This window comes from Bubalus bubalis, chromosome 2 (genome assembly GCF_019923935.1).
Source record: "Bubalus bubalis isolate 160015118507 breed Murrah chromosome 2, NDDB_SH_1, whole genome shotgun sequence".
Classification (NCBI taxonomy): domain Eukaryota; kingdom Metazoa; phylum Chordata; class Mammalia; order Artiodactyla; family Bovidae; genus Bubalus; species Bubalus bubalis.
Genome location: NC_059158.1, coordinates 123,611,825 through 123,624,195, shown reverse-complemented (window position 1 = coordinate 123,624,195; position 12,371 = coordinate 123,611,825). Strand labels below are relative to the sequence as shown.

General features: G+C 41.4%; 1 protein-coding gene and 1 non-coding gene across 3 annotated transcripts in view; one reads left to right on the top strand and one right to left on the bottom strand.

The window, feature by feature from the left end:
• The window catches only part of CFAP221 (cilia and flagella associated protein 221), a 127,413-nt gene that overhangs the window by 60,644 nt on the left and 54,398 nt on the right, over positions 1-12,371 (bottom strand). For both annotated transcript variants that reach the window (XM_006057170.3, XM_044936418.1), the window contains exons 9-12: positions 4,634-4,754; positions 4,439-4,550; positions 3,849-3,957; positions 106-193 (exon numbers count right to left, since the gene is read on the bottom strand). In XM_006057170.3, the coding sequence (XP_006057232.3) occupies positions 106-193; positions 3,849-3,957; positions 4,439-4,550; positions 4,634-4,754 (430 nt within the window). The remainder of the gene's footprint in view (positions 1-105; positions 194-3,848; positions 3,958-4,438; positions 4,551-4,633; positions 4,755-12,371) is intronic.
• On the top strand, positions 2,363-2,435 carry TRNAE-UUC. The gene has a single exon. It is a non-coding gene; the product is annotated as a tRNA-Glu (tRNA).

Sequence of the window (12,371 nt, the reverse complement as noted above, 5' to 3'; positions counted from 1 at the left end):
TTAACTGTAAGATTTTTTTTTTCCTTCGGCTGTGACATCTTGCATATAGCAGGAATTAAAAATATTTAGTGAAATAAATGATATCAGATTAGCAGTGATTCTGACCTTGTATTTGTTGTTTACTCTTTGCCGCTCCTCATAAATGTCTTTTTTAAATTTAAAGGACATATGATCCTTACCGAGGTGCACCTGCCTGGGGAGAAAAAAAACCAAAAACAATTTCCAGAACCCATCAGAATACCACAATCGATTTCAGGATGGAGCATCTCAGCTGAACTGCAGAGCTGATGCAGGAGAGCACACCAAAGAAGAGAGAAGTTGCAGATGCCAGCAACACAAGTAGAGTGAACAACATGCTCCCCACAGGGAAGCTTGTCTTCCAGTGACACATGCCAAAATATTTATGAATAAAGAGACCTGGACACTCAATCTCATTCATCATTCAGTTCAGTTCAGTTGCTCAGTCGTGTCCAACTCTTTGCTACCCCATGAATCACAGCACGCCAGGCCTCCCTGTCCATCACCAACTCCCAGAGCCTACCCAAACTCATGTCCATCGAGTTGGTGATGCCATCCAGCCATCTCATCCTCTGTTGTCCCCTTCCCCTCCTGCACCCAATCCTTCCCAGTATCAGGGTCTTTTCCAATGAGTCTACTCTTCACATCAGGTGGCCAAAGTATTGGAGTTTCAGCTTCAGCATTAGTCCTTCCAATGAACACCCAGGACTGGTCTCCTCTAGGATGGACTGGTTGGATCTCCTTGCAGTCCAATGGACTCTCAAGAGTCTTCACCAACACCACAGTTCAAAAGCATCAATTTTTCGGCGCTCAGCTTTCTTCACAGTCCAACTCTCACATCCACACATGACTACTGGACAAACCATAGCCTTGACTAGATGGACCTTTGTTGGCAAAGTAATGTCTCTGCTTTTTAATATGCTATCTAGGTTGGTCATAACTTTCCTTCTATGGAGTAAGGGTCAAAATGCAAATCAGAGCCACAGTGATGGACTACATCATACCTATTTGGATGGCTATGATCATTGACAAAGATGATGATAGCAATCATAACAAAGGAAAATAACAGGAGTTGCCAAGGATGTGGAGAAACTGGAATGTAAAATGGTGTAGTTATGTAGAACACAGACTGGCTGTTCTCAAAAAATTATAGGTGAATTATCCTGAGATCCAGTAATTCCTCTCCTATGTATACACCCAAGAGCACTGAAAAGGTAAGTTCACACAAAAACTTGTATATAAATGTTCACAGCAGCATTATTTCAAATAGCCCAAAACTGGAAACCTCCCAAATGTCCACGAACTGATGAATAAACACAGTGTAGAATGTTGATAAAACAAAACCTTATTCCCCATAAAAATAAATGAAGTACTGACAGATGCTGTGACATGGATGAACTTTGAAAACATGTTTAGTGAACAAAGTGAAAGTGTTAGTGGCTCAGTCGTGTCCGACTCTTTGTGACCCTTTGAACTATAGCTTGCCACGCTCCTCTGTCCATGGAATTCTCCAGGAAAGAATACTGGAGTGGGTAGCCATTCTCTCCTCCAGGGAATCTTTCCGACCGAGGTCTTGAATCTGGGTCTCCTGCATTACAGGCAGATTCTTTACTGTTTAAGCCACCAGGGAAGCCCAGTGAAGAAGCCAGTTACTAAAGGTCACATATTATATGACTACATTCATATGAAATGTCCAGAAGGGGCAATACCAGAGACAAACAGTGGTTGAGTGGTTGCCAGGGGTAGGGGAAACAGGAGGATGGGGGGATGACTGCTTCATGCTTATAGGATTCTTTTTGGCAGGGATGTAAAAGTTCTGGAACTAAGTACTGATGGTTGTACAACACTGTGAACATACTAAGAACTTCTGGGGTTGTACACATTAAAATAGCGAAAATGGTTCATTTCATGTGATGTGAATTTCATCCCGCTTTAGAAAAAACTCTGGGGGACTTCCCTGGTGTTACAGTGGATAGTAGTCCACTTGCCAATATGGGGACATGAGTTCAATCCCTGGTCTGGGAGGATTCCACATGCTGTGGAGCAACAAAGCTCATGCGCCACAACTACTGAGCCAGCACCCTGGAGCCCATGAACCACAGCTACTGAGCCCATGAACCTAGAGCCTGTGCTCCGCAACAAGAGAAGCCACTGCAGTGAGAAGCCAGTGCCTCACGACTAGAGGGTGGTCCCTGCTCCTCACAACTAGAGAAAGCCTGCATGTAGCAATGACCCCCCAAAAAAATTAATTAAAAAAACCAATTAATTAAAGAAAAACAACCTCTCATATGTAATGTACCCATTGTGGAGTCTGACACACATTCAAAGCATACAGTAGTGGAATTCCCTGGTGGTCCAGTGGTTAGGTCCTGGCACTTTCACTGCCAAGGGCCCAAGTTCAATCCCTGGTCAGGGAAATAAGATCTCATAGGCTGAGTGCCAAAAAAAAAAGTATATAGTAAAAGTTCTGGAGAACTGTTTTAAAGGAGACTAAAGAGATAAAAAAAACTAAATACAAACCATATGATCTTTGATTGGACCTTGGGTTCCCCTTTTCAAAAACCAAAACGTCCCTGGTATAGAAGCATTATGGGGACAACTGGGTAAATTTGCATATAGGCTGATGATTTAATGTGGTATCAATGTTAAACTTCTTAGAAGTAATTATGGTGATGCTGGAGAATGTCCTTGTTCTTAGGAGCTAAAGCCTTTAGAGGTGAGGCCTCATGGTTACCGGTACCTGCAGTCACTTCCAAATGGCTCAGGGAGATGAAAGATGTGTGTGTTGAGTGTGCATTTGCGCTTGTGTGCGAGGCACAGTGCTAACAACTGATGACCAGACATCAGTGTGTGTGGGTCTCACTGGATGGTTTAAAATCTTTCAACAAAATGTTGGGATAAAATATTAAGTGAATAATACATGATCAAAATTTAATTTAGGATATGATTTCAAGCCTGTTACAAAGCAGCACAGAAGGAAGGAAAAACACCAGGGTTAACAGTGGTCACTGCATTATAGTGATTCTTTTTCCTTTTCTACACTTAAAAAATGTTTTCAAGTTTTTTACAGTGATAACATGCCATTTTATTTTTTTACAATAGGGAAAGAGTTTTTTCTCAAATGGTCCTGGGTAACCTGGCATACTCTCCATTCAACTGAGGCCAGACCCTGAGTACAGACTCACACAAGGTTCTGTGAATTCATAAAAGGGGTTGTTTCTCATGAGAGGTGGCAGGGTGCGAACACCTGGGCTGGCCCCAGAGCATGCAGTGAGTTCTCTGTCTGGGCAGTGAGGAAGCAGGGCTGTGACAGGGTGGCCACCTAACCAAACTTTCCAGGAGTCTCTTTTTGAACTCAGTTTTTGAGTTTCCACAGTTACTTCAGCTGAGTCTGTACATGTAGATATGTCTTGCATGGTCTGGTAAAGACCTGCATCACTAGGAGCCTCTCCCACCCCACATGCACTGCCGGGCTCCCCAGATGGCCCCTGGAGCTCAGAGCCCAGGACACAGGGGGCTTGGGTGGGGTGAGAGAAAGTCGGGCAAGATTCAGGGTCCCCGAGTCACCCCAGGGAGGGGGTGTCCTGGCGTGAGGGGGTGCACTTTGGTTCTGTGCTGGTCACACTTAGGAAAGTGCATGGTGTGGTCACATTGATTTACTCCTGATAGAAACTTCACTCTGAAACAAAGTCCATTAAAGGGGAGAAAATAATCAAATGTTTCAAAGGGCATGAAAAGTTATTCCATTCATTCATTCATTGTGTCTCATGGATAAAAAGCCATTTGCCAAAAATACCATCACTTGATGTGAATAATCATGGGACACTTACCACTTCAGGTGATTTTCAATCTCTTCACAAGTGTCCTGTCTGACTTTCTGTTCAAAGAGCGCTTCTTTCATTTGTCTTGTTTTTGAAATCTCAGTGCCTTGGTCCAAAACTGAGGGCAGGAGCAAACAATGATTACACCAGTAATCAAATCAGAATCACTGGCCGGGAGAAAAACATTTCAAACGGCAAAATGTAACAGGGCTCTAACTGAGTTTTGTTGCTGCTGCTCATAAGCAGTAAATATGAGAAGCAATAACTCCTTTAGATTCTGCCCAGAGCTGATTTGGAGAAGGCACTGGCACCCCACTCCAGTACTCTTGCCTGGCAAATCCCATGGACGGAGCCTGGTGGGCTGCAGTCCATGGGGTCGCTGTCGGATATGACTGAGCGACTTCACTTTCACTTTCACTTTTCACTTTCATACATTGGAGAAGGAAATGGCAACCCACTCCAGTGTTCTTGTCTGGAGAATTCCAGGGATGGGGGAGCCTGTTGGGCTGCCGTCTATGGGGTCGCACAGAGTCGGACACGACTGAAGCGACTTAGCAGCAGTAGCAGCAGAGCTGATTTATGGTGGATTCATTGCTTACCTTCTCTCAATTCTTTAATCTTTAATTTTCCTGGTTCTTGGTTTAAAACAGTTGCCACAGCAAATGGATTCAATAAATCTACTGGAAATCTCAAGTTGTGATATTCGATTTCCTGAGACCAAATCAGGAGAGAAAAGTCACTATTTGGCCTTTCTGTTGTTCTTTCTGTTGTGATAACCGTAATGCCCACTTTACCTTAATCTTTGGAAGCTTTGCTTTTGCTGGCAATTGGGGGAAAGGTACACGTGTCATTGCCTTTTCTGGAGGAACAACTACTTTCTTAGAAAGAGTATTTACTCTTTCAAATTCTTCCAACCTAGAGTTGAAAACAGATATTAAATTAGTATGTAATGCAACAACTCAAGGCTCTGAATTTTAGTTCTTTCCAATAATATCATGACTTATAGTCCATTAAATACTATATGTAAACTATGATTTTTTTAGCTGTCATGTATGGATGTGAGAGTTGGACCATAAAGAAGGCTGATCACCAAAAGAACTGATGCTTTCAATCTGTGGTGTTGGAGAAGACTCTTGAGAGTCCTTTGGACAGCAAGGAGATCAAACCAGTCAATCCTAAAGGAAATAAACCCTGAATATTCATTGGAAGGACTGATGCTGAAGTTGAAGCCCCAATGCTTTGGACACACCTGATGTGAAGAGCCAATTCACTGGAAAAGACCCTGATGCTGGGAAAGATGAAGATTTCAAGGGAAGGGGCCATCAGAGGATGACATGGTTAGACAGCATCACTGATTCAATAGACATGAATTTGAGCAAACTCTGGGAGATAGTGGAGGATAGAGGAACCTGGCTTGCTATAGTTCATAGGGTCACAAAGAGTTGGAGACAACTTAGCGACTGAAAAATGACAACAAAACTCAAAATCAACTTGGGTGCTAAAACAGTGGTTTATGAAAATAAACACAAGGTCAGGATGCCAGAGCATAATCATAAATAAACAGTGGGGCAATGGCTATTATCCTTACATTCTCAAAGAACATAGTAAGTAGAAAATAGGACATGCTGAAAAATGCTCCTGGCATCCAGCATAATTCATTCCTAAGCTATTGGTTTTCCATGGCTAAATTTATTTACCACACTTAACTTTTACATTGATTTATGTGTAAAAGAATAATTATGTCTACTGTTTGTACCAAAATGTTTTTAAAAAGTTATTCATAATATTGTAAAAATGACTATACTATGCAAAGCAATCTACAGATTCAGTACAATCCCTATCAAATTACCAATGGCATTTTTCACAGAACTAAAACAAAAAATTTCACAGTTTGTATGGAAACACAAAAGATCCTAAATAGCCAAAGCCATATTAAGAAAGAAAAATGGAGTTGGAGGAATTAAACTCCCTGACTTCAGACTATACTACAAAGCTACAGTCATCGAAACAGTATGCTACTGACATTAAAACAGAAATACAGAACAACAGAATAAGATAGAAAGCCCAGAGATAAACCCACACACCTATAAGCACCTTATCTTTGACAAAGAAGGCAAGAATATACAATAGAGAACAGACAGGCTCTTCAATAAGTGGTGCTGGGGAAAACTGGGCAGCTACATGTAAAAGAATGAAGTTAGAACACTTCCTAACACCATATACAAAAATAAACTCAAAATGGATGAAAGACGTAAAGGTAAAGCCAGCAACTATAAAATGCTTAGAGGAAAATATAGGCAGAACATTCTTTGACATATATCACAGCAAGATCCTCTTTGACCCACCTCCTAGGGTAATGGAAATAAAAAGAAAAATAAACAAATGAGACCTAATTAAACTTACAAGTTTTTGCACAGCAAAGGAAACTACAAACAAGATGAAAAGACTACACTCACAGTGGGAGAAAATAATTGCAATAATAAAGAATTAGTCTCCAAAATACACAACCTGTTGCAGCTCATGCAACTCTCTCTCTATCAAAAAAGGGGCAGAAGACTTAAACAGACTTTGCTCCAAAGAAGACATACAGATGGCCAATAAACACATGAAAAAAATGCTCAACATCACTCATTATTAGAGAAATGTGAATCAGAACTACAGTGAGGTATTATCTCACACTAGTCAGAATGGCCATCATCAAAAAATCGACAAACAATAAACGCTGGAGAGGGTGTGGAGAAAAGGGATCCCTCTTGCACTGTTGGTAGGGATATAAATTGATACAGCCACTTTGAAGAACAGTATGGAGATTCCTTAAAAAAAAAAGCTAGAAATAAATCTACCATATGACCCAGCAATCCCATTACTGGGCATATACCCTGAGAAAACCATAATTCAAAAAATACAGGTACCCCAATATTCACTGTAGCACTATTTACAATATCCAGGACATGGCAGCAATCTAGATGTCCACCAACAGATGAAGGGATAAATAAGTTGTGGTAATATATACAATGGAATACTACTCAGCCATAAAAAGGAGCAAATTTGAGTCAGTTTTAGGGAGGTGGATACAGAGTGAAGTAAGTAAGGAAGAGAAAAACAAATATTGAATATTAACGCATATATATGAAACCTAGAAAAATGGTATTGATAAACCTATTTGCAGGGCAGGAATAGAGACGTAGATATAGAGAAGAGACTTGTGGCTACAGTGGGCAAAGGAGAGGGTGGGATGAATTGAGAGAGTAGCACTGAAACATATTCATTACCATATGTAAAATAGATACCATATGTAAAATAGCGTGAAGTTGCTGTATAACACAGGGAGCTCAACACAGTGCTCTGTGACAACCTAGAGGGTTGGGATGGGATGTGGGCATGGCAGGGAGGTTCAAGAGGGACAGGACATATGTATACTTATGGTTGATTCATGCTGTTGTATAGCAGAAAGCAACACAGCATTGTAAAGCAATTATCCTCCAATTAAAGTGATTCAGGCTAATGTTTGAGATCTTTTCTATAAATTAAAACTACTTTGAACATGGATAGGTATAGACAGGGCTGCTTCCATGTCTGCAGAAGCTGTTTATTTGTCATGAGGGGTAGTAGAACCAGGCTATGCTCATAAATGCTGCCCATGAAAGCATTTCCTCAAGCACAAGTTTTGTGGGATGACACCTGACGGTGACCCTTCAGAGAGAAGATGAGAAATTGCTGCCGTCTAGGCATTCTGACACTCCATTTGCTTTGGTTGAGCACCTACTGATCCAGCTGCCCTGCATAACACAGGTTATAGGCCTGCAGTCCCAGATTCAGTAAGGCCAGTGTGAGAGTCCTGAAAGGTCCCAGGCATGGGAGAACCTGTCCCTGGGTGGGAGGGATGCATACTGATGGACACGCTGTGAGGTGCAAGGATGAGATGCTTGGTGAGCTGTGGCCTGGTGTTCACATCTCAACAGAGCAGAGCTCTGACACCACCTCTGCCATACACATTTGGGAAACAACCCAGAATACTTGAGGATGTTAAAAAGAACCAGTCTCCTTGAGATGGAACCTTCTACACTGTTAATGGGAATGTAAGTTGGTGCAGTTATTATGGAGAACAGCATGGGGGTTCCTTAAAAAACTAAAACTAGAGCTACCATATGATCCTGCAATCCCCCTCCTGGGCATGTATCCAGAGAAAACCATAATTCTAAAAGATACATGCACCCCTATGTTCATAGCAACACATTTACAATAACCAGGACAATAGCCAGAAACAACCTAAATGTCCATCAACAGATGAATGGACAAAGAAGATGTGGTACATATATACAGTGGAATACTATTCAGCCACAAAATGAACAAAATAATGCCCAACAACATGCATGGACCTAGAGATTACCATACTAAGTGAAGTAAGTCAGAAAGAGAAAGACAAATACCATAAGATCACTTATATATATGGAATCTAAAATATGACACAAACAAACTTATCTACAAAATAGACTCACAGGCAAAGAGAACAGACTTCTGGTTGCCAAGGAGGAGAAGGATGGGGGAGGGAAGTATTAGGAGTTTGGGATTCACAGATGCAAATTATTATATATAGGATGGGTGAACAATAAGTTCCTACTGTAGAGCACAGGGAACTGTATTCAACATCCTGTGATAAACCATATGGAAAAGAATATGAATAAGAATATATATATATATGTATGTATATGTATATATGCATATAACAGTCACATTGCTGAACAGCAGAAATTAACACAACGGTGTTAAGTCAATTACATTTCAATCAGAAAAAAAGAAAACAGTCTCTTTAAGAAGTCTAACTACTAGTGTTCGTAGTGATGTTTTCTAAGGCCCGCTTGACTTCTCATTCCAGGATGTCTGGCTCTAGGTGAGTGATCACACCATCGTGGTTATCTTGGTCGTGAAGATCTTTTTTGTACAGTTCTTCTGTGTATTCTTGCCACCTCTTCTTAATATCTTCTGCTTCTGTTAGGTCCATACCATTTCTGTCCTTTATTGAGCCCATCTTCTCATGAAATGTTCCCTTGGTATCTCTAATTGTCTTGAAGAGATCTCTAGTCTTTCCCATTCTGTTGTTTTCCTCTATTTCTTTGCATTGATCACTGAGGAAGGCTTTCTTATCTCTTCTTGCTATTCTTTGGAACTCTGCATTCAGATGCTTATATCTTTCTTTTTCTCCTTTGCTTTTCATTTCTCTTCTTTTCACAGCTATTTATAAGCCCTCCCCAGATAGCTAGTGGAGGTGATGGAATTCCAGTTGAGCTATTTCAAATCCTGGAAGATGATGCTGTGAAAGCGCTACACTCAATATGCCAGCAAATTTGGAAAACTCAGCAGTGGCCACAGGACTGGAAAAGGTCAGTTTTCATTCCAATCCCAAAGAAAGGCCATGCCAAAGAATGCTCAAACTACCGCACAATTGCGCTCATCTCACATGCTAGTAAAGTAATGCTCAAAGTTCTCCAAGCCAGGCTTCAGCAATACGTCAACTGTGAACTTCCTGATGTTCAAGCTGGTTTTAGAAAAGGCAGAGGAACCAGAGATAAAATTGCCAACATCCGCTGGATCATTCAAAAAGCAAGCGGGTTCCAGAAAAAACATCTATTTCTGCTTTACTGACTATGCCAAAGCCTTTGACTGTGTGGATCACAATAAACTGTGGAAAATTCTGAAAGAGATGGGAATACCAGACCACCTGACCTGCGTCTTGAGAAACCTATATGTAGGTCAGGAAGCAACAGTTAGAACTGGACATGGAACAGACTGGTTCCAAATAGGAAAAGGAGTACGTCAAGGCTGTATATTGTCACCCTGCTTATTTAACTTATATGCAGAGTACATCGTGAGAAATGCTGGGCTGGAAGGAACACAAGCTGGAATCAAGATTGCCGGGAGAAATATCAGTTATCTCAGATATGCAGATGACACCACCCTTATGGCAGAAAGTGAAGAGGAACTAAAAAGCCTCTTGATGAAAGTGAAAGAGGAGAGTGAAAAAGTTGGCTTAAAGCTCACAATTCAGAAAATGAAGATCATGGCATCTGGTCCCATCACTTCATGGGAAATAGATGGGGAAACAGTGGAAACAGTGTCAGACTTTACTTTTGGGGGGCTCCAAAATCACTGCAGATGGTGATTGCAGCCATGAAATTAAAAGACGCTTATTCCTTGGAAGGAAAGTTATGACCAACCTAGATAGCATATTCAAAAGGAGAGACATTACTTTGCCAACAAAGGTCCGTCTAGTCAAGGCTATGGTTTTTCCAGTGGTCATGTATGGATGTGAAAGTTGGACTGTGAAGAAAGCTGAGTGTCGAAGAATTGATGCTTTTGAACTGTGGTGTTGGAGAAGACTCTTGAGAGTCCCTTGGACTGCAAGGAGATCCAGCCAGTCCATTCTAAAGGTGATCAGTCCTGGGTGTTCTTTGGAAGGAATGACGCTAAAGCTGAAACTCCAATACTTTGGCCACCTCATGCGAAGAGTTGACTCATTGGAAAAGACTCTGATGCTGGGAGGGATTGGGGGCAGGAGGAGAAGGGGATGACAGAGGATGAGATGGCTGGATGACATCACTGACTCGATGGACATGAGTTTGGGTGAATTCCGGGAGTTGGTGAAGGACAGGGAGGCCTCGAGTGCTGCAATTCATGTGGTTGCAAGAGTCGGACACACTGAGTGACTGAACTGAATTGAACTACTAGTGTTGACGATGGAAATGAAGGGATATGAGAAAGCAAGAAACCAAGAGTTACATGGAATTGGCAGTGCCAATTGGATGTGAGTTCATCACACATCCAACTCTGAAACAGAAAAAAGCACCTGTGAAATCTTCAGAGAACACTGCAGCTGGATCATTTTTCCCCTTCCTGGTGGAATATCTGTGTTCCAGCACTACCTGAAGCCTGGGGAGACAGGCAGGTCTTGAGACATGGTCCTTGAAAACATCAAGAGTGTTCTAGATCAGATATTAAACTCCAGATGGGAAACCAAAACATAGTTTAGAAAAGGTGTGCATCTGTTCCTGCTTGGAGCTTCTGCCATGCAATGTGCCACTGTGTTTAAGAACGTGTCTATGGAGGGGTAGACATGTCAATGGAGAAGGCAATGGCACCCCACTCCAGTACTCTTGCCTGGAAAATACCATGGACGGAGGACCCTGGTAGGCTGCAGTCCATGGGGCCGCTAAGAGTTGGACACGACTGAGTGACTTCACTTTCACTTTTCACTTTCATGCATTGGAGAAGGAAATGGCAACCCACTCCAGTGTTCTTGCCTGGAGAATCCCAGGGATGGGGCAGCCTGGTGGGCTGCCGTCTATGGGGTCACACAGAGTCGGACACGACTGAGGTGACTTAGCAGCAGCAGCAGCAGCAGACATGTCAAAGTCCCACTCAAGTGACACCTCTGAGGAGGTCGTCTGTGTGTTGTGGCGCATGTTGTGAGCTGCAAACAGCATTCTTCTCAGTCAGTTAACTGACACCAGGAAAATGAGGACTGTTTTTCTTTTATGTCCAATGTTACCTCTTTATTGGCTGAACTACTTTAGTTTTACTACAGGAACTTGCAAGATTTGGGTTCAGCAGGTCACACTAACATTCTACAGTTGACTCAAGCTACTTTGGCTTCTGAGAAAGAAAATAATAATATAAATATATAATAAATCATGGAGTTCTTGTTTTGATAGTGGGTTGTTATTCCACTTTTAATATGTCTAATGATGTTAATATGTGACGTGAATGTATGTGTGAAGGGGAGAGGAGGAAAATCAACCTTTGCCTTCATCATTTTCAAAATATTTATAAGGATTTTTCAAGATTAGGATTTATACTGTGAAATTTTTTCCTTTTCACTTCTATAAACATCATGCAAGTTAGAAAACACCTTATTAACTAGATATATTTGGATATAAAAATACAAGCTCACATTCACTGGAAATGGAAGTTCAGGGCTAACTGGTTATAGTTAAACCCATGGGTTTAAAACTTAAACCCATTTCACATCTTTACTCTGACTTGAATGCTGAGGGTGCTTTAAGAAAAGCTCCCACCCAGCATGTTTCCATTTCTGCCTTATGTCAAAGGCACTTGTTATACTTGACTTATTTCGGCTCCTGTCTTCAGCATCTTTAGAGTGCGGACCATTTCCTGTGGGGCTTTGCAGTGGACACTGCACAGGGCAGGCACTCCACTCATTATAATATTATATTGAAACTTAGAATATAGCTATGTGGTTCTGGCTTTATGACTTGAATTTTTGAATAGACGCTAATACACACATGTGGCCAACAATTCAAACAGCGCACTGATAGTAATCAGTAAAAGAAAGTATCCTCACCAAAATCTCTTTTCTCAGTCAGCTCTTCTCTCTCGGCAGAAACTACTGCTACAAGCACAGAGATATTCTCTGCATCACTGTTATATTTTAAAGGGTATTTTATGAAGGTTCACCATTTAAGTAAGTTTCTTAATTGAGACAGAATTGACATGTAACTGTATATTAGTTCCAGG